The following is a 23,761-nucleotide window of genomic DNA, read 5'->3' as shown; positions in this document are numbered from 1 at the left end:
CCTTCCCCTCCTCCATCTTAATTCTATCATCTGTTTCATACTTCAAGAAAATATTTTCTATCTAGTTTTTGAAATTCTCACTTTGTTCAAGCACTGCTCCCTTGACCTTTTTGAGCATCTTTAATTCTCTGTGAGGTAAACTATTTAAATTAACTTAATTAGAATTGGTTTCCAGAGATATCTTCTTTTGTTTGAAATTTCTTTTCCTGATCCTTCATTTTACTTGACTCTGCTTTGGCCTCTGCTCTTTAGACAAAACTAATTGCTTTGAACAGTCTTTACTGATGGGCCCTGCACATAAGAGGATCCTAACAAGTCATCCTGGCCAATGATTATGGGGGCCTCTACCAAATCTTTATCTCCAAGAGGAAACATGCATCTGTGTCTTTTTCTGATCTGTCTGTATTGGGCAGGAGAGAGAATCAGTAGCATCTAGCCTCACAAGCTTCTGCCTCTATTCTTACCCTGGCAACTATATCGTGCTTGGCCCATCTATACTGCAAGATTGGTGAGACAGATGCCGATTCTTTGGGCACTTTTGGTGAAGTAAGAAAATTGCATGCATGGATCAAATTTTTCTTCCCCAGGGAGAAGCAGAGCTGGCATCTTTTTGTCCATTTACTCTGTGTTTAGTGGGGACACATGGGGAGAAATCAATGGTGTCTACTAGCCTAAGTCACCATCTCCATTTTTGCCTGGATGGATAGATTTTACTGAATCTATTAGAGCTCCAAGACAGGTAAAACAGGTTCTAGTTCTTTGGATAGCCCCTCCAGAAAAATTGGGGCACTAGACATGGACAAATCCTTCTCATGCTCCGGGTCAAGCTGGGAGCCAGAGTGTCTTTTTGTGATCATATGGCAGTGGACTGGGGCAGTGTCCTTGTTGAAAGGGTATGCCAAATCTTCAAACTGGCTGGGTGAGTCTGATTTTGCATTCTTCCAGAGTCTGCAGGGGCCTTTCATTAGTTTCTGTTTCCTTATAAAGGAAATTTGTCTGTGAATTGTTGCTGAATTAGTTTTTTTGTTTTTGTTTTGTTTTTTTGTTTTTGTTTTTTTTAAGGGATGGAGGGTTCAGGGCTTCCTGTTCCACCATATTTCTGGTCAGAGTTTTATCCTTTATTTTGTTAAATACTTTTTAGCCCCAAATTCTTTCTGTTCTTCTTGTCAGATTCTGATATGTATTTTAGATCTTTTGTTATTGTTCCAAGTTCCTTAAGGCTCTATTCATTTTCTTAGTTCATTTTTCTCTGTTTTACATATTGATCAACTTCTATTATAGACAGATCAACTTCTGTTGATCTGTTCTCAAATTCACTGATTCTGTCCTTGCCATCTCCACTCTACTTATGAGCCTATCAAATATTTTTTGTAGGTTTGTTTATTACATTGTTTAGTTAAAATATTTTTATCTCTTTTATGGCTTCTATTTATTTTCTGCTCTTTAATTTTTTCAACATTATTTGTAATTGGCTACGGAAGCAATATTTTCACAGCTACTTTAAAATCTGTTAGTTCCAACGTGTGAGTCATCTCAATATTGTTATCAGTTGGTTTTATTTTCTCATTCTTGTGATTTTCTTTGTTCTTGGTATAGCATATGATTTTTTGTTGTATTCTTAGCATTCAAATCTAGTTTTTAGACAGTAACCCAGGTTAAGTTTAGATTTATTGTGGTTTGTTGTACCAATAAAAATTTTACTTTGGGGGGGGTTAATACTATTATATTGTGATTCATTCTTCTGGCTCTTCTCAAGTGCCTGCTGGATCTTTGCTGGCACAGCCTATAGTGGTAAAAGCTACTTTCCTGTGTCTTGGTATTGCTAGGTGGGGTTGGGTGATGAAGGTCCCATGGGATAGAGAACATTTATTCTGTCTCTTCTCTAATCTTGTCAGTGCACTTCTCACTCTCTCTGTTAAGTGCCGCATGGGTGAGGAAAGTTCCTATCTGGGTCATTTTTTGTGCTTTGTGTTGGGAGTGTTGAGAATTATCTTATGAGGCTCATTTTCTCCCCTGGCACAAGGCCAGAAACTACAGAGACTGAACTACTCTCTGCTGCTGGGTAGAAGGTTGGGACATGGTTTGCCTTATACCTTTTTGTGAAGGAATTGTAGCGTAGTCTGCTGGAACTAGTGCAGGAAGAGGTGGTTGCTGCTGCTCCTTGGCCTGGGGCAGGGGATGCTCTGCCACTATTACTGGGTGGTGGATGGGAGTTAAGCCTAGTTTTAAGAAAAAATGAATGATTCCTGATGGAGAGGTATGTTTGGGAGGAATAACATATAAACAAATTCATAGGTGAGAATGTGATAACACTGAAGTTTTTATAGCACAGCATTAAAGGAATAGGATGGACTCTAGATATCAGTAAATTTTTAAGGCAGGAAAAAGGAATATTCACTTAATGAGAATATTAGGGGCAGGCCTGGGTAAACTCATGCTGTGAAAGTTCATGGTTAGGAGAGCTTGAACTAATGATGGTGAAATATTAAATAGATTAAATAATATGGTGAGATATTAAAGAGAAATAAAAATGAGGAAATATCAGGATGCTTTTGGATAACTTAGAAAAAAGTGAAATGTTCAAATGTGAAATCAAATTAATATTATTTATATTGAGTTAGGAGTTATAGATTATATATTCAAGAATGTCAACTATACTCAAATAAAAAAATTAACTTGACAGAAGAAAAAAATCTGAGTCATTAAACATAATACTGTAAAATAAACTAAGATCATAGAACAGAGTAAAGCAGAAAAAAATGTTTACAAGTTAGAAAAAAACAACAAGAAAAAGTGTGGCTGAGAAAGAAAAGATAAGAAAGTTATTCTTCAAAAACTTAGAATTATAGCAAGAATTATTTTGCAGAAGAACAGCAAGAGTCATTACTTTTAGGTAAAAGTGGTTTAAGAGAAATAGGCTATGGGTAGATAACAAGGAAGTGGGATATCTGGTGAATAATTGGTAATGACTAAATCTGAATGTTTGATGATGTCTAGGAAGTAACGGTAAACCAAAAACTTTATTTAAAAATCATTCATGAATGTATCTTCATATACTCCCATTTAGGGCCATTGCTTTTATCAAGGATATGCCACAGAAGTTCCAAAATCAGCTGTGATGCTTAGCATCTGTTCTGGACTCAGGTAATGGCATATTCTGGAGGCGTACATGATTGAAAATTTTGCATGACTCTTTAATTTTTAGAAACATCTTGAAGGATAGAGTGAAGGCAAAAAAAATAGACTTTGGTTGTTTCTTCTCATATACTTATCTCTTCCCCCTCCTTTATCATTTTTCTTATCTCTTTGTCTCCATCCCAGGCTTGCAGTCATAGAATTTATGCAGGAAAACTCCCCCTAGTATGAGGAATATTCACATTTCTCAGTCATACTAAAACCACAATAATCCTAAATGACATAATAGACAGAAAATAATAAAATTAAGTTTGAAAGTTTATCCATGTAAGAAGGGATATTCTTAGACTTTAGACTACAAAGACCACTATTAATTTTCTATGAAATGTTCTTATTTAGTGGTGATTTATATTCTCAGTGGAAAATCTATATTAATTATCTTTTTATTTCTTTTTTTATGTGTTTAAATATCTAGGGGATCTTTGCAATTGGAAAATGTCAGTTATGGCATTGAGCCATTGGAATCTACAACTGTATATGAGCACATGCTTTATCAAATAAATAATGATAAAATTGATTTTTCTCCCTCAAAAGAAAATTTTCTTATGCCCCATTTGGTACAAAAGTCCTACAAGATCCTTGTGAAATCAAAAGTAAGTAACTCCTTTTATGAAATCTTTATTTGTGTTACTTCTAATAAATTTATTCACATTGAAATGTGTTATATTTGGGAAAAAATTGAACTGATATTGACTGTACTATACTAAAACCTTCTGTTGTAAGATGTTTATTTTAAATATGTTTTTGTTTACTCATAATATTTAGAAACTATAATAGATGCAATCACACATAATTTAAAAATCAAAGTACTCACATTTCCCTAATTGGAGGTATTTTTATGCATATGAACACAGTTTCATTGTTACCAAATTTGCATAATACTAATATAATGATATCCAAATTTGCTTATTATTAGTTTGTCTGTGTTTTCCTTGACAATACATGTTTTCTTTATTATTTGATAAAAAATTAAAAATAGAAAAGAGGGAAGAAATTATTCCAAAGGCCATCATCTAGAAATAGTGCTTAGAATTTTGGATTATTTGTTCCAATTCTTTTTCTATATCTATTTACAAATATATTTTTTCAAACAAAAAATGATACAACCACATATGCCTCTTTGAAATTTCCATTTTGCTATTAAGAGGATAAGATTTCCATTTTGCTATTAAGAGGATAAGATAAACACATCATGTTACACTTACTATTATTTACAATTAAATAATATGCATGTTAGCATCTATTAAAATATTAAACATATGCATTTTCAAGGAAAAAAGCATAGACCATAATGTTATTTTCTAAAGGTAAATGCACATTGCTGTGGTATCCACTGTGATCATTTTGATGTATACTGCTCTATAGTTTTTCACATATACATATGCATAAACTTAAAATGTACATATTTTATACAATTATGTCATATTTGCATATTTATATTTTTACGTTAAGTAACAAGTTTGCATGAATGTACCACAGTTCTGAAAAATTACACTTTGACTATAAATGCTTACATACAAAAGTAAGCATATTTCTAAAGGTTTTTTTGTATGTATATGTATATGTATATACCTATATCTATTTAGCTATATCTATATATATCCTAACTTCCACTCATTTCTACAACTTTATATTTTATCATCAGTGGTTAAATAAATATCTGTCCACACACTGTCATCACAATTGGATATCACATTGAAGAGAAGCAAAACAAAATAGTTATGAATGAAACCTGAATAGAATTTTTGATGAACTCCATCTCCTTATTGCTTCAATTTACTTTTATTTATTTTGACAATAAGTGGTATGAAAGCAGATTCATAAAACTATAAATAAACTTTCCAAAACTCAAAAAAATGATAAAGTGTAATTGTATAGAGAGATGAAAATTTCATTTTTAATAAAACTGAAATGTGACCCCAAACTTTATGCCAACTCTGGAAATCACCTGCATATTGTGATACAATATGAGACACAATTGAAACAATTTTCACTTGTGAAATAGAACACTATCACATAAGTAAATTGAAAAACTTTAAAAGAGTGCATGAATACTCTTCTGTGGCAGAGGAAGAACCTGAAGGGATGGACATAACTTTGGAAAAGACAAATAACACAGCACTTGAAGCCATCCCCCTCCAGAATCAGCAAGAAGTCAGAGATTAGACAACATACAGATAACATGCTGTCCCAACTGCCTTGGTTTGAATTCCAAGTCTATCTGTTTTATAAGAACCTGGGCAAATAACATAACCTTTCTGTGTTTAAATGTTCTTATCTGTAAAATAATAATAATAAAATAATAATAATAATGATAATGCCTACCTAATTCATACAGTTATTTCAAAGATTTAAAAAGCTTATAAATAGAAATTACTTAGTATGTGGACGAATTAAAAAACTGATCAATAAAAATCACTGCTATTAATAGTTGCTCCCTATAGTTTCTAATGTAGTGGAGCAAGGTAATTGCAAGTAATGATGGAAAACCTGAGTACAAAACAAAATGTAATAATGAAGTAAAATAGAGACAAAATTTCAGAATGTAAGAAGAAACCAGAATTATCACTGCAGGAATGGAGATAAATGAGTATTGATATGTGGTTGTGAATTTTGTCTTTCATAAAGTAACTCGATAATTGCTTTTCGTCCTGAATTTAGTAGACTTATCTTTAAGTTTGGTTAGGCATGCTTTCATATATGACCAGTGCTTTTATAAGTACAGATATATAAAATTAATATCTTTACTATATCAGATTTTTAAAAGAAACAGAAAAAATAAAAGCTTAAATTTTAGATATATTTGTATATTTTTGAAAGTAAACAGAAAAAACTTATAAACGAGGTAAACAACTTCATCATAACCAGAGTTGAAAAGTAGACAGAAACCAAACAAAATACAGTAAAGGGCTTATCTGTTGAAAGCATCTTGGGTACATGCATTTACTCATCCCTTCCTTAAACCTCCCTAAAATGAAAATGGATTTTTAAAATGGCAAAAACATACAGAAACAAAAAGAACAGGAAAAGAGTAGTAATAATGGACAACGAATAGCAGATAGCTGGTTTAAGAACCTGAATTCTAAACTAGTAATTGGGATAGGCTATAGGAAACTTGAAATACTGCAGTACTATACTATTCAGATGTTTCTGGAATTGCATGTCCAGTTCCCCTAGGGTTTTTAAAGGTGGGCCTAAGAAGTAACTGGTTGAAAGTAAGTTGTGTAAGTAAGTAAGAAACCTTCATTTCCTTTCTTAACTAATTGTCTCTGTTGCAGACTGACAGATCATTGAAAGCTGTTTTCCTTGGGGAGTCTATGAACTGGGGACACCAGGCATGGATGTGCTATTGTATTTCCCAATAGAGGAGGAAATCCATACTAAACTAGTGTGATTAAGTTAAACTTGGCACATTGGATATTGGGAACCAGTCTTACACATTCTAAGAAGTATATTGGAAGACCCCCTCTTCAGGAGGGAATCAAACCAGCCAAAATAAAAAACAAACAACAACAACAAAAACTAACCACATTAACAGTAGGGTTTTCCCAACCAACAATCCAGACAAAATTATTCTGTGTAAAGACAAAAGTTCATAAACTCCATATGTAGTCATAGAGATGTTGAAATAAGCTATTAAATGCTCAACTGCTAATATGAAGAGGCACTAAACATATGATGAAATAAGTTAGTATGAAAGATAGAGACATGAATAAATCAAAATTTTCAAGTTTGAAGTACCAAAGAATACAGAGGGTGAGGAAGACACATGGTAGAAAAAATATTTTATCCACAAAATAAGAATGAAGTGATATTTTAAAAATAACATTCAGTGGATAAGTAACGGTTGTTGGAAATGAAAAGTAGGATAATAAAAATGTAGAAATTCAATAGAAATTTCAAAGGATAAAATTCCAGAAATTACACAAAAAGAAAGAACAAAGACAGATGACAGAAATTTGAGATATAAGGAATGGAATTAAGATAATAACATGGCTGGGCCCCTGGGAGACTCAGTTTGTTAAGCATCTGGGTTTCCACTCAGGTGGTGATCTCAGGGTCTTGGGATGGAGCCCTACATAGGGGTCCCTGCTTAGCAGGAAGTTTGCTTTTCCCTTTTCCTCTGGCCCTCCCCCATACTCATTCTCTCTCTCTCTCAAGTAAATAAAACCTTTAAAAAAATAAAGTAACAATATGGATGATAGAAGTCTCAGTATGAATAAATAGAGAAAATTAGACTGAATAACTCATAAGACAATTTAAGAAAAATTCTCAGAATTATTTAAGATTGGAACACCTGGATGGCTCAGTTGGTTAAGACTCTCTCTGCCTTTAGCTCAGGTCATGATCTCAGGGTCCTGCGATTGAGCCCCACATTGGGCTCCCTGCACAGTGGGGGGTCTGCTCCTCCTCCTCCCTCTGCCCCTGCTTGTGTGCTCTCTCGCTCACTCTTTCTCTCTCCAATAAATAAATAAATAAATAAAATCTTTTCAAAAAGAATTAAGATGATTTCTAGACTGATATTTTAAAAATCGGTTTCTTATATATGACCAAAATGCAGAATGGCATGAAATTTTCCCACAGCAAAACTGGAAGTGGAAGGGCAATGGGGCAATTAGTGAGGCAAAATAATTTCCAATCTGTAATTCTATACCAATCCAGAACTTCAGAATTGAGGGTTTTTTCTTTTTTTCTTTTTTTTTTTTTTTTACTAAAAGCCATTTCTTCCTAATGTGAAATATTCTTCCTAATATATAAAACAAGCAAACCACAAATGGAAGAAAGAGGCTCTAATCTCACCCTAATTGAAGATAGTAGCCAGACACAATTACAACCAAGCCCAAAAACCATAGTTATCAAATATTGTGAACTTTCAACCAAATGAAAAGATGGAAAAATTGTGTAAACAGGCATCCTCAATCTGTATTTTTCAGAGAATCACTATTCTGTCAAATGCCACCAGATGTTAAAGCAAACAATTCTGTCAGTGGCTTAACAGGTTTATGTCTTGCTCATGAAAATACCAAAGTGGATGAAACTCTAGTAGTTGATTCCCTTCCTAGCTCTGAATAGGGGCTCATAAGGGTCCCATACTAAATTATTTGATTTTAGAGTAAGGGGAAAAGGGTATGTGCATTCCCTTCGATGCAGTTGAGCCTGGACAGGTGTCTCATTGACATCTTTTCTTAGAGAAGGATGTAAACATTTTTAGATAATTGGCCCTTCCTTCTTTCCTTCCTCCCTCCCTCATTCCCTCTTTCTTTCTTTCTTTTTTCTTTCTTTACTTTCCTTCCTTCCTCCCTCCCTTCCTTCCCTCTCTCTCTCTCTCTCTCTCTTTCTTTCAAGATTTTATTTGTCAGAGAAAGAGAGAGCACACAAGCAGGAGGAGCAGCAGGCAGAGGGTGAAGCAGACTCCCCACTAAGCAGGAAGCCTGACTTGGGACTTGATTCCAGGGCCCTGGAATCGTTACCTGAGCTGAAGGCAGACACTTAACAAACTGAGCCACCCAGGCACCCCATAATTGGCCATTTCTTATAATAAAGCAAAAGTGTAGTAAAAGTCACTAATCCCCACCCACTGTTCAAGAATCGTTTGACCTGAAAGAACTACATATATTCTAAAATAATAATAATTTGAGAGGAATAAACATGGAGTACATGAAATATAAACATAAAATATAGGATAGAAAAACACAAAATCCAAATTGAATGAAAAGACTATATATACTGCCTCATAGGTACCACATATTGTTCTAAGAGCTTTATATGTGTGTGTGTGTATATATAAATATATATAGTACATATATATAAATATACATATAGCCAATCTTTCCAGTTCTTTAAACCAATTTTAATGTTACCATTATCTCCCTTTATAGAAGGGGAAATAGAGATTTAGAGAATTTAAATGATTATCCTGGGAAGTTCTCTGGTAGATGTAGCATTAAAACTCAAACCCAGAGAATATGACCCCAGAGATAATGTTCAGTAGTAGTTTAATGGTCTACCTTTATATAGTCTGTTTAAAAATTCCTTGAAAGTGCTCAGGAAATAAATGTAAGTGAAAAATAAAACTAATTTTAAAATTAAAGACATTGATAAAAGAACTACTGAATAACAGTAGATATTGTGGTAAAACCCCAACTTACAATTTATGTCAACTTGACAGGGCCACATGGTCCAGATAGTTATTTTTTCTGGGAATTCCTGTGAAGTCGTTTTGTTTGTTTATTTGTTTGTTGTTTTTAAAGATTTGACAGAGAGAGATCACAAGTAGGCAGAGCAGCAGGCAGAGAGAGAGGGGGAAGCCAGCTCCCCATTGAGCAGAGAGCCCGATACAGGGCTCGATCCCAGGACTCTGGGATCATAACCTGAGCTTAAGGCAGAGGCTCTAACCCCCTGAGCCACACAGGTGCCCCTGTGAGGTCGCTTCTGAATAAGAATAATCTAAATCATTGAACTTTGAGTAAAGCAGAATGTCCTCCATAATGTGGAAGGGCCTCGTGCAATCAGGTGAAGTCCTGAATGTAACAAAAGGATTGACCACACCCTTAGTAAGACAGAATTCTCCAAATGATTACCTTTGTACTGAAACTGTAGCTTCAGCTCACCCTGGATCTCTAAATTGATGATTTTTAGACCTGAAGTACAACGTCAGTTCTTACTGGGTTTCTAGCCTACTGGCCTTTTCTTTCTAGCTTTTGAACTTGCTAACCTCCATAATCATGTGATTCAATTCCTTATAATAAATCTAAGAAATAATCATACACATCCTACTGGTCCTGTTTTTCTGGGGAACCCTGAATAACTGAGTATGAAAGGCTGATAATGGCAATTCAAGATAGTAAAAATGACATTAATGAATAAAGTAGCACCCAAGATATTTCTATTAAAGAATAAATTTTTAAAAAATACTCCTGAATTTAAAAAAATTCTTAAGAAACCTGGCAACTCGAGATACAATATGATTAATATATTAGACTTTATAAATAGATAATGAACAATCTTAAAGCCATCTTGGCCTCAAAATCACCCATAAAAGTAGAGAAATAGACTGGCTTTAGCCTTTGCCAAATGAAGTGCTTGTAAGATAGTGTGTAATGTATATCTAGGGTGTATAGAGTGGCTTCTCTGGAAGGTATAAAAATCCCAACAATTTTTTATCTAGTCAAGTTGCCATTATAGTTTAAAAACATTCATACTTTTTCAAGAATTTTGCGACTATAGTATCTATGGGACTTTAAGGCACTATTATTTAAATGAGTAGAGCAGAACAGGAATGAAACAATTTAACAGATTTATGTAGAAAGACACAGGACCATATCAGTAGTTCCAGAAATGTCTTTTGGTCAAATTCAACACCCATTCATGATTAAAAACTAGGATGTAGAAAACATCCGTGATCTGTCTGTCCCCCACATGTGAGCGTATAAGAGGAAGACAGCCATTTGCTGTCTTCACACCACACCTGCTGGTGCCTTTATCTTGAACTTCCCAGCCTCCAGAACTGTGAGAAGTAAGGGTACATTGTTTAAGCCACCTAGTTTATGGCGTATTTATTAGAGTCTGAACTGACTAAAATAGCCTGTAAGATTAGGAATAATGCAAGGCTGTCTGCCCTCACCGTTTCCAGCCAACTTTTTCCTAGAGTTTCAATAGGAGAAAGAATAAAGGGCATACTGTGTTGAAAGAAAAATAATGTCTTCTTTTTTTTAAGTGACCTAATTCAGTACATAGAAAATATTAAACAATTTCACCCAAGTTATCAGGACTAATAAGAGAGTCTAGCAGGGTCACAAGAAAGAAAGAAATTGATGTTAAAATGTTTATTTTCCTCAAATGGATCTGTAGAGTCAGTGTAATCCCAATCGAAATTCCAGAGAACATTTTTGTGGAAATTGGTTCTCAATTTTATAAGGAGAGATGCAAATATCATAGATTACTCACATAGTTTTAAAAAACAAGAACAAAATGAAGGACTTGATTGTTTTTTTTTTTTTCTTAACGGGCCAGAGTGTAAATATTTAAGATTTGTGGGGCAGCTGGTCTGTTGCAGCTACTTCACCCAGCCTTTGTGGCATGAAAACAGCATAGAAGATGTATAAACAAATGGGGGTGACTCTGTTCCAATAAATATTTTTTATAAGGCAGGTGGCTATATCTCAGGCCATAGTTTGTTGACCCCTGCTATAGGTATGCATATTATTATTGATATAAATGTGGACATATAGATGAGTAGTAGATCAGAAATAGACCCACATGCTATTGGCTGATTGATTTTCCACAAAGGTACTAATTAGGACTTTGGAAGACTAGAGAATGATCTATTGAATGAGTGGTGCTAAAAGACTGGATATTCACAGAAATAAAATCAATTTTGGCCCTTATTCAGGAAAACAATTAAAGTATAGACTTAAATGTTAAGGTTAAGCATAAAATTTATAGGAAACTTAAGAGAAACCAAATTAATGAGCCACAAGCCTGTAAAAGATGTTCATTGGGAAAGATGTTCAATATCATTCATTAATCATCAGGGAACTGCAAATTAAAATGTCAATGAGATAACCATACAGACCAATAGGATTGGGTACAATGAGAAATACTGATAATACCAAATGCAGACAAAAATGTAGAATAATTGTCACTCTTTTTAGTTCTTGGTAAAAATGCAGAGTGATCAAGCTGTTTTAGAAAGCAATCTGGCATTTTCGTCCTACTTTATACACAATTACTGTATGACTCAGGTATTCCATTTTTGAGGATATTCCAAGAAAAATTAAAGAACATAATTGCAAAAAGACCGCTACATGGATATGAATAGTCTTATTTATAATAGCTACAATTTCTTAATAATCCAAGTTATCATCAACAGGTAAATGTATAAACAAATTGGGATATATTTCTAAAATGGCACATTACTTAACAATAAACACTAGTGAATTATTAATAATCACAATGTAACAGATGACTGCTGAGTGAAAAAAGCCAGATATAAGAATATGTAGCATATGATTCCAGTTTTATGAAATTCTAGAATAGATTATTCTAACCTATGGTGAGAGAAAGCAGATCATTGATTGCCTTGAGTCATGTGGGCTCTTGACTTGGAAGAGTGTGATGGAAACATTCTTTATCTTAATTACAGAAATGGTCACATGGGTGTACACATTAGTATCAATTAATATAACTGTGATAGAGTTAAATAGTTAAAAGTATAAAAATAATGAGAAATTAAAAGCAATGTTTGGGGGAAAGATGATGGGAGTTAATTTAGCTTAAAGGTTGGAGGAGGGTCTAAGACAAAGGTTTTGAGAAAAAGGAAACATGGGTTCTCCCTCATTTCACCAATTTTTTTGAGGATTCTAACTATAAAGCATATAAGATAAAAGCTTTTGATTTATTCCCAAAATTTTAATTTGGAATCTCACCTGCTAATTATTTCAGGGCCCTCTATCCTCTTATTTTCCTATTACCTATATCTATATCTTTATGTATCTGTAGCAAACTATCTCATATATCTATCATCTACCTATTTGTCTATCATCATCTGCCTGTCTATCCCTTTCTGTGTATGGGTGTGTGTGTGTGTGTGTGTATATATATATATAATGTGTGAGAGAAGCAATATAAGAATTTTTTCTTATAAAATGTTTTATTTTTAATTTTATTTAATTCATGTCCTCTGTTTTGCAGAAAGATTCAGATGAACTTTTGGAAAAAATTCTGAAAATACAAATCATTATGGATAAAGTTTTGGTATGCATTATTGATACTGATAATATCTTTGTTTTGTGTTTAAATTCAAAGGGAATATGAAAATGAATATTCCACTTGTCTGAAATACAGATATATTTTACGCCATTCAAAATATGAGTGTAGCAGGACATAAAGAAATCGCCTTTGCATTGGCATTGGGGGACTAGTATGTATAGTGTTGATTTCAAAATCAATATAGAATTCTAGCAAAAATGTGTAATTTGTGGTATGGACGTGTTCTACTACATTATAATCCAGTCAGTTATAATGAGCTGCATATATTTCTAGATCCACTCCAAATATTGATGAACTCTTACATAAATTAGTTTTTGTTTTAAAATACGTGATTTAATTTATTATTCAATTGGAGATTCCTGTTGTTAAAATATCTTTTTTAGGATTATTTTATGCTTTATAATTTCTTGGATTCTCTTGGATTCTCTGATAGAAATTTTATATTTTAAAAATGGGAAGAAGTAGTCCTAGGGATATTCATTTAGTTATGGAACTTTTTTTTTAAAGAATTTATTTATTTATTTGAGAGAGAGAGCATGAGCGGGGTGAGGAGCAGAGGGAGAAGCAGACTCAAAGCCCAAAGTGAGTCTCCATCCTGGGACTCCGAGATTATGACCTGAGCCAAGGGCAGACGCTTAACCAATTGAACCACCCAGGAACCCTAGTTAGGGGAGTTTTTGTTTATATAATCAGTTTTAGCAAAGTCGTTATGGGTAGCAATGAACAAATCTGGTCTTTTCATTATCACTGGAATTTTTGTATAAGGTCTGTCAATATGTGCCATAATTTAATTAGACACTAGGCAAATGTTAAAATTAAATGGAAACATTTCATTAACATGTGGGAAAACATTATAAAATAACTTACAAAATAACATATATAAAACAAAAGTATAAGAACATACATATATATATATTAAAAAAACAGGAAATGTGTGCATAAAATTTATCTCCTGATAATAAAATTATATGTTTTTTCTTTATTATTTTTCCTATTTTTTTCTGTAGTTTTTATAAAAAATTATTTAAAGATCTGAATATTTCCTTTTATCCTTTGCCTCATGTTTACCATTTTCAAAGCTCTTCTTTCCTTCTTATAAGTCTGTGTTTCTGAAAATTCTGTTTAGCCTGATGTATTTGGTTCAACTTTTGCTCATCTGAAATCATTTTTATTTTATCTTCACTTTACAAATATTTTATTTGGAAATATTTTCAAACTTACAAAAAAGTTACAAGAATAAGAGTAAGACAAAAATACTTATTCTTTCTTTACTCAGATTTATTAATACTCTATCCCATTATCACTTGTGCTCTATTTAAAAGTTATAAATTGCATCATGGAGCTTTTTTTCCAGTGTGTGTTAACCTAGAATAAGATCATTATCTTATATAGCCACAATAGAGTTATCCATGTAAGGAGAAATAACATTGTTAAAATATTTTTTATCAAGTCTACCATAGCATGATTGCATTATAGTTGGACAATGTGATCTAAGTGACACTCAATGTTTTATATTCAAATAACTTTTTAATATGGGTCAATTTATATAAAACTTCCATGTATGTTTGAAAAAATATAAATATTTTAATATGGATATATATATATATATATATACAGATACATAAGACTTCATTTATGCCACACATGGTGCATGCTGTAAATATACAATATGATTTATTGGGAAAGATTACACACAGAGAAATAGTGAAGTACAAATAGTTTCTAGAGACCCAGGAGTATAACATCTCTTTTGTCTATATCAGACAACTCTATCCATTAAATTTTATTTTCTGTTAGTAGTTCTCAGCAGATCTGCTGCAGGTTGTTGAAGATCTCATGTTGCCACTTTTCATGTTTTCAGCAAAAACTTAGAAATATGTGTACACATATAATTAAAGTATTTAAGAGAAAATATGTGATTTTTGTTTCCTTGAATGAGGACAATTGCTTGAATTTTTTTATTATTATGGCACATTGTTTATCAAGGATATGTAGTCATGTTATCTTATTGCAATGAAGATAAATGGTGGCAGATAAAACAGATAAAAATGACTTAATACATTAGAGATTTGAGTCCCGATTCTTATATTTAGTAGTTTATAATCTTGGAAACTTACCTTTCAACCCTTCATTTTCATATGGGTGAAGAGGAAAATAATCACAACCTTCTCATTTTAATATTATTGATTAATATGTACGCTCCACAGGTTGAAGCCTAAAACTTCCAAAGCAATTGATAATTCTTAATTCTGTTTGTTTTCCTTTCACTGAGTACTACCTTATTCTAACATTTTATATCTATTTAAAATGTGCTAGTTTAGTAATTTGCAATAGTGAAACGAAATTTGTCTTTCAGTTTGATTATATGGGCTCTGAAGTGGCAGTTGCAGCTGAGAAAGTTGTCCATATCTTTGGTCTTATCAACATTGTGAGTATTTATGATTAAATATTAAACATTCTTACTAATGCAATAACATTTATATTTATATTTATAAATAGCATTTGCAATTTTATTAAAAAGTTTACTCCTACCAACTAGTTTCAACCACCAATGGATTCCATCTACAAAAATGAGCAAATTAAATATATTAGCATTATGTATAGAGAAGTAATATAATACTTATGAAGACCTAACCTGTATGTGGTATATCTTCTATTTTTAGATGTTTTCCCAGCTTAAGGTGACTGTCAAGCTAACTTCTTTGGAGCTCTGGTCTGATCAAAATAAGATTTCAACTAAGGGGAATGCTGAGGAAGTACTACAAAGATTTGTGTCATGGAAAGAACGATTTTTGTTTCAAAGATCTCATGATATGGCATACTTATTAATGTCAGTGCATTTTTACATTCATATAGGGCTTATCAAATGATATGTGTTAGCTCTCAAAATTATATATAAAAATGTGTTATATATGATGACAAGAAACCTCAAAAATTGTATGTATACCGTTAGCAAAATGCAAAGTATAAAAATCTGATAACAATGTAAGGCACTAAATCATGACAGGCTATTATTCTCAGAGTAGACTGTTTATCCATGGAAATGTAGTAAATTTGAAAATTTAGAACGCCTTGGGAGAAATATGGGGCCTCAAGGATTTTAAAGATTTTCTCAGAGGTAAATAATTGAAACCATTGTTTTAACACTAAATAAAATATAAATTAGTTAACAGAATATAGTAATTGCATATTAAGATATTAATATTAAGATAGTTACAATGCAAAACATTTAGATAGTAATATGGTTACCTTCTGGTATTTATATACTGACCCAATGTGTAGCTATATAACTATATGCATTGTATCTTTCAAAAGTTTTCTTTTTGCTTGACTGATTTGGTTAAATAGAAAGAATAAAAACATGATCCTGAAGGTCTTAAGCAATATGGAATATATTTATACATCTATTAGTGTTTCCTGTGGTATTTAAGGTCAGGAGCAATATTAACAGGACTGAAATGCTATATTCAAGTTTCAAAAAACACCTTTCTTTACTGAGGGATCCAATTCTTAAAAGCTCATTAAGTTATTAATAATTTAATATGTATTTATTTACAAGAAAAATTTTGTTGTTTAGTTATAGGGATCATCCTAATTATGTAGGAGCAACATATCATGGAATGGCATGCAATCCAAAGTTTGCTGCAGGAATTGCTCTGGTATGCATTTTATTCCCATCTATTCAGTAATTATATCACATTTTGAAAGTTAATATCCACTTCAAGGAGCCAAAGTACATATAGTATATTTACCATGCCATTGTGACATATTTTTAAAAAATAATTTTTATTTGGATTTTTAAACTAAAATATTATAATTTTTGAAAGTTTGTGTGTATGTGTGTGTATGGTAAAATACACAGAACATGGAATTTACCATCTTATAGTAGTGTTAAGTATGTTCCATTGTTGTGTGTAATAGATCTCCAGAGCTCTTCATCTTGCATATCTGTAGCTTTGTACCTTTTCACCAACATGGCCCCATTTTCCAAACCCTGGCATCCACCATTCTACTGTCTGTTTCTGTGAGTTTGACATTTTTGGATTCCACATATAATGATGATCATACAGTATTTTACTTCATATGTCTGGCTTATTTCTCTTGTATAGTGCCATCTAAGTTCATCTGTGTCATTACAAATAGCAGGATTTCATTCTTTTTATGGCTGAATAACATTCCATTCTGTGTGTGTGTATGTCGGTGACATTTTATTTTTCCATTCTTCTGTCAATAAACACTTAAGTGTTTTCAATGCCTTGGCTATCATAAATAATGCTGCAGTGACTGTGGAAGTGCAGATATCTCTTTATGATACTGATTTCAGTTATTTTGGATAAAAATGAAAAAGTGGGTTTGCTAGATCATATGGTCATCCTATCTTTAATATTTTGAACTATCATACTGATTTTTAGAGGGGTTATGCAATTGTATAATTTCACCAACAGTTCACATTATAGTCATCACATTCTCACCAACACCTATTATTTTCTGTGATTGCTTTTTTTTTTTTTTTTAAATGGTAGCCATTCTTTTGGGCATGTGGTGATATCCTAATGTGGTTTTGATTTGCATTTCTATGATTATCTTTTCATATACTTTTTAGACTTTTGTATATCCTCTCTGGAGAAATGTCTTTTCAAGTCTTTAGCCCGTTTTTAAATTGGTTTATGTGAATTTGATTTTTTTTATTCTTGGATTATAGGAGCTCTTTATATTTTGGATTTTAATATGTTATCAGGTATTTGATGTGCAAATTTTTTCCCTCATTTTGTAAGTTGCCTTTATGCTCTGTTAATCATGTCCTTTGAAGCACAGAAGTTTTATGTTTGATATAGTCCCATTTGTCCATTTTTGCTCTCGTTGCCTGTTCTCTTGGCATAGTATCTAAGAAATCATTGTCAAACCTAATGTCATGAAGACTCCCCCCCATGTTTCTCTTAGGGGTTTTTTAGTTTGGGGTCTTACATTTAGATTTTAAGCTATTTTGAATTAATTTTTGTATACGGTGATGGAGGTCTAACTTTATTCTTCTGTATGTGCATAGCCAGTGTTCCCATCACCATTTATTGAAAAAGCTATATTTTCTCCATTGAGTATACTTGTTGAAGAGACTGTCCTTTCTGCATTATGTCATCTTGGCACCCTTTTATAGATCATTTAACCATATATGCAAGGGTTTATTTCTAGGCCATCTAATCTATTTCAGTGATATATATGTCTGTCTTTATGCCAGTACCATACTGTTTTGGTTACTTTGCTTTATAATATGTTTAAAATCAGGAAATGTGTATCCTTAAACTCTATTCTTCTTTTTTGAAATTAGCATGGTTATTTAGGGTCCCTTGAGATTCCATATTAATTTGGGGATTATTTTTTCTCAATTTCTATTAATAGCTTAACTTTAATTGCATACAAAAGCACTACTCACAATTCTACTCCACACTTTATGTTACCCCATAGATTATAGGATTTTTTTTTTGTTTTGTTTTGTTTTGGTATTTGTCCTTCCAATTCTATACAATATTTAAAAATGAATTTATCCACCAAAATTACAATAATGCATGTTACTATATTTTTCCATGTATTTACCTGTATTAGAGAACTTTATTATTTCTTTTTTGGCTTTAAGTTGCTGTCTAGCATTCTTTCTTTTCAACATGACAGTCTCCATTTAATGTTTCTTATAGATCAGATTGAGTGGTAATTAACTTTTGTTCATTATCTCAGCTTTTATTTTTATGAAAAAGTGTTCATATCTGCGTTATATTTTGATATGCAGTTTTACCTGATACAATAATTTTGGTTGACAGTTCCTTTCAACACTTGAAAAGTATTCATCCCAACCCCTTCTGGCCTATAGCGTTTCTCCTGAGAAATCTACTGATAATCTTTGAGAGCTCCCTTATATGTGACATCACTTCTGTCTTGCTGCTTTCAGGATTGTCTCCTTGTCTTTGGCTAATGGGAATCTTTGTGAGTCTCTCTGGATTTATCCTGGTTGGAATTTGTTGAGCTTCTTTTGTATGTTAACTCAGATTTCTGAAGTTTGTGGTCATTATTTCTCCAAATAAACTTCCTGTCTGTCCCTTTCTTTCTCTCTTCTCTGTCTGAAACTCATTATAGGAATAATGCATACATTGGTCTGCTTTTTGATGTCAGTAGGTTCTTTTTACATCCTTCATTTTTTTCTTTTTATTTCTCTCACTGGATGATTTCAAATGATCAGTCTGATTCTTTCTTCTGCCCGATCAAATTTGATTTTAAATAACTCCCTTAAATTTTTGAGTTCATTTATTGTCCTTTTCATTTCTAGAAATTTTTTATAATAGTTTAAATCTCCTTGTTGATATATATGCCCAGACTTTATTCAGATATATAAGGCTGGTTCATCATTTGAAAATCTAGTGAATGTAACCAAGTCTATCAATAAGCTATATAAGAAAAATTCTTTGATCATATCAATATATGCAGAAAAAGAATTTGACAAATCCAACATCATTTGTGATGAAATTTCGGAAAGGAGGTCTAGAAGGGAACTTCCTTAACATAATAAAGAACATCTAGAAAAAACCCTACAGTTAACACCTCAATGGTGAGAAAATAAATGCTTTCCCAGTGAGATAAGAAACAAGGCAATAATGTAACTTACCAGTCCTTCTCAGCTTTGTGCTGGAAGTGCAAAACACTGGTAAAATAAAACGCTGTGAGGATGTAGAGCAACAGAAACACTCATTCACGAAGATGGGAATGTTAAATGGTACAGCCACTGTAGAAGACCGTTTGGCAGTTTCTTACTCTTATAGTATGATCCACCACTTGTCCTCTTGGCAGTCACTCAAATGAGTTGAAAACATATCCACACAAAATCATGTACATGAATATTTATAGCAGCTTTATTCATAATTATCAAAAAGTGGAAGGAAACAAGATGTCTTTTAATAAGTCAATGGATAAACACACTGGAATAAATACATATAAAGAATTATTATTCAGTGATTTAAGAAGTGTGTCATTAACCCACTAGAAGATATAGAGGAATCTAATATTTGTTAGTGAAAGAAGCCACTTGAAGAAGAGGTTAAATACTGTTTATCCTTTATTATACTGTATATTTTACTGTATTATTATTCTGTGACATTCCATAAAAGGCATTATCTATGGAAATAATGCAAAGATCATTGATTACCAGAGGTTTCGGTGTTGCCAATATCACTAATTCTCAAGTTTTAGTTTTTAAGACGAAAGAAATGCTACTTGCCAGATGTTCTAATATTCTGCCTTTAGAAAAAAGTTAATTTGATTTTCTTCCCAAAAACTATTTCTGAAGTGAAAACTGATTGCTGAGTCAGCCTTTAAGAATTTCTATGTTTTTTCTGAGGGTTCATTTGGAAAGTAATATAGTTACTGAAGCAATGCTTATTTTCTCAGTTTAAAAAGAAATTAGGAGGACCTGGGTAGCTCAGTCAATTAAGTGTCCAACTCTTGATTTTGGCTCAGGTCATGATTTCAGGTCATGAGATCAAGCCCCACATTGGTTGTCTCTTAAATAAATAAGTGAACAAACAAATAAATAATAAAAATAAATTTTAAAAATAAAAATAAGATTTATATCAATAATGTCATAAAATCATGAGATTGCATTAATTGTAATTATTATTTCTCAGTGCTATTTGGACTAAAAATGCTATTACTCAAGATAATAACAAAATTTACCTATTTTTCCATATTTTTAAGCAAATAATTTTGGTATACTGGTTCTTTTTTTAATTTGTATTTGCATTTACTTGAAAAGATAAAATAGGTAATGAAACAACTTAGATAACAATTCTGATTTTTTTTTTCTTTTTAGTATCCACAGACGATAACTTTAGAGGCATTTTCAGTTGTTATGACACAGTTGCTTGGAGTTAGTCTGGGATTAACATATAATAATGACATCTTCACTTGTTACTGCCCAGGAACTACATGCATAATGAACACCAAAGCAATGTAAGGTTTTATTTTTGTCAAATCTATATCTTCATATGGGAAATGTTTATAGTATTTTTAATGTAAAATATCTTTCAGTATAACCTGATTAAGAATATGTTTATTAAATAAACATGCACTTATTTAATGTTTAGTGAAAGAAGTATTTTATATTGTAGAAAATGTGCTCAATCATTCTGTATTCTGTGTAATAATGTAAAATTTATTCATTTACCCCCAAATTTTTAATAAGTATCTACTGTGTCCTGATTGTTGTGTTTGATTTACAAGTGATTAACAAGATAGATAAGTCCTATATATATTTGTCCATCAGGGACAGAAAATTAAAAAGTGGACATAAGAACATACTAACATATAAACATAAGACATAAGAACAAACAAAATCTAAACAGTTAATGATAGCTGCTAAGAGGAAAATGAATAGGGAAAATATGGGGAGAAAAAAAATTCTGAAAAAGTGGTCTAGGAATAATTATGGAAATAATTATGTTCGATCTGAAAGGGAATGAATGAATCTGGTTATTAAAGAGCTCATTGAAAACTTTTCAGTCAAACCAAGTTAAGCAATATTTGGATAACAACCTTGAAAACATTGACAGACTGAAATAAGGAGGTTGCAGGTAGAATAAAATTGAAAAAAGAAATTACTAGTTGGGACTATAAGGAAGAATGTTTTTAGACATAAGAAAAAGAAGTAACACAGAGTGAGGCTAAAGAATCAGTCAGAGGAAGAAGTCCAGGATATGAAATAGGAATGTAGGAAAGAACCTGCTCATGCATTCATGATGTTGGGAATTGGGATTTTATAATAACTGTAATGAAATATATTTTTAATTGGTTCTTTCAGTATGGATAATAAAAATTATAAAATTTTTGTAAAATAAATAAAATTTAAAAAATAAATATAAATATACAGAGAGTATAGTGATGTTTGGGAAATGAAAAATTTTACAATAATCAATAGCAGTTTCTTATGACTGAGCAAAAAGGAGATGTCCAGAATTATTTATTGTAGAGGTTCTGGATCAAGAAGGCAACATAGGAAGAATCTGAACGCATGTCCTCCCACAGACACAACAAATCCATAGTTATGTATGGAACATTTTCTTCTAAAAAATACAAAAATTAGCTGAGGACTCCTACATATTGGGCAAATGAGAAAAAGCCCATATTAAAGTGGGAAGGAGAGGCTAAGACACAATCTTACATCTTTCTGTAATTGCCACCCCTCCCATGCCAACCCACAACTGGGAGGGACCTGAAATCAGGAGTTTCTCCTTGAGGAATAAAGGGTTTGAACTCTCATCGGACACCCCAACCTTTAAGATAGCAGGTGCTCATTTGGTTCTCTCCATCTGTTGTACTCTAGAATGTCGATCTCTTCCACAGAGGAGCTTTTAAAGTTGTCTGACATACCACTTTTTATGGCTGCTACCCAAAATGCAACCCTCGATCACCTAGCTCTGTGGCCAAAAAGATTTGTAACAAATGGAGAGACAGTTCATGGCCAGCTACTGTGTTCCTGGTACTGCACAGACGACAGACTGAAACACAACTCCAGACTTTCTGTGAAATGGCCCATTTGATCATCCTGGAGCTTCTACATGAGAGTCAAGCTTCTGGTTTGGGACACCTCTTGAGTCCAACTAGGATGGACTCTGGAAATGAAGTCTTATGCCATTTTGTGCCCTCAGTATGCCTCACAACAGATCTCTGGGATGTCAGGGAAAGGAACTTTTATAATCACCTGGTGCCCCAATTTTTGAAAATGCTGCACAGTGGACACCTCTAGATCTCCTGGCTATGTTGGTCATCAGGATGTATGTTTGTGGTCCCATAGCACTTGTGTACATTTTCATACTTTAAAAATCTGTTGCTTGGGGGTCTCTCTTCCAATAACCCTGAATTTATGTGATGATTGAGGTCCTCCTTTTGAGGCAACGAAAGGCCTTGGTACATCCTTCACCAGTTGGAGCTAAAAACTAAAATATGCTGTTTGGACAATAAAATAAAAGAGTCTGAGACAACCGAGAGTTAGGACAATGTTGAAGTGCAAGGTTCAAGGCAAGGGCACCCCTTCAAAACTGGAAGAGATGGCTGTATAATCTAATACCTAGCAATGGACAGAGAATAAAACAGAATGAAAAGACAAAGGAATATGTTCTAAGCAAAAGAAGGTGGGAAAATGTCCGGAAAGGACCTCAATGATACAGAGGTGAAGTAATCTACCTAATGAATGTGAAGTCATGGTGATAAAGATGCTCACCAAGCTCAAGAGGAGAAGAAAAGACCAAGGTGAGAATATCAACAAAGAGTTATAAAATATAAGAAAGAACCCAAAAAAGTAATAGAACTGAAGAAGACAATGACAGTACTGAAAATTTAATAGAGGGATTCAACAGTAGACTAGATGAAGAACAAGAAAAGATCAGTGAACTCAAGAACAGGGTAGTGGAACTCACAAGCAGAGCAGCAAAAAGAAAAAGAGAATAATAAAAATGAAGATAAATAAGGGGCTTACTGGACAAATTAAGCAAACCAATATTCACATTATAGGGATCCCAGAAGGAGAGGAAAGAGTCAAAGGGCGGAAAACTAGTTGACATTTCTTGTGATAAGAACTTTTAAGATCTAATCTCTTAGCAACTTGCAAATGTACAATACAGTGATTCTCCATCCTGCCACTCTTGGTACACATACTTGGCCAATACAAGAGCCCCACCTAAGCAACTCCCCCAATCCTGCCATATCAAGTGGGTGCCATCAGCCAGCACTAGAGCCCCTCCCAAGGGCCCCACATACTGGC

General features: G+C 32.8%; 1 protein-coding gene across 1 annotated transcript in view; it reads left to right on the top strand.

Annotated features, from left to right (window-relative positions):
* Positions 1–23,761, top strand: part of LOC116855330 (A disintegrin and metallopeptidase domain 3-like) — a 116,545-nt gene that overhangs the window by 25,640 nt on the left and 67,144 nt on the right. The window contains exons 5-11 of the mRNA XM_032838002.1: positions 3,068–3,144; positions 3,611–3,788; positions 12,889–12,951; positions 15,323–15,394; positions 15,630–15,796; positions 16,544–16,625; positions 20,816–20,955. Of these exons, the coding sequence (XP_032693893.1) occupies positions 3,068–3,144; positions 3,611–3,788; positions 12,889–12,951; positions 15,323–15,394; positions 15,630–15,796; positions 16,544–16,625; positions 20,816–20,955 (779 nt within the window). The remainder of the gene's footprint in view (positions 1–3,067; positions 3,145–3,610; positions 3,789–12,888; positions 12,952–15,322; positions 15,395–15,629; positions 15,797–16,543; positions 16,626–20,815; positions 20,956–23,761) is intronic.

The sequence above is a fragment of the Lontra canadensis genome, unplaced genomic scaffold (genome assembly GCF_010015895.1).
Source record: "Lontra canadensis isolate GAN:19392208 unplaced genomic scaffold, GSC_riverotter_1.0 scaffold101, whole genome shotgun sequence".
NCBI classification, from domain to species: domain Eukaryota; kingdom Metazoa; phylum Chordata; class Mammalia; order Carnivora; family Mustelidae; genus Lontra; species Lontra canadensis.
The sequence above is the reverse complement of the archived record's forward strand: the minus strand, read 5'-3'. Positions and strand labels throughout refer to the sequence as shown.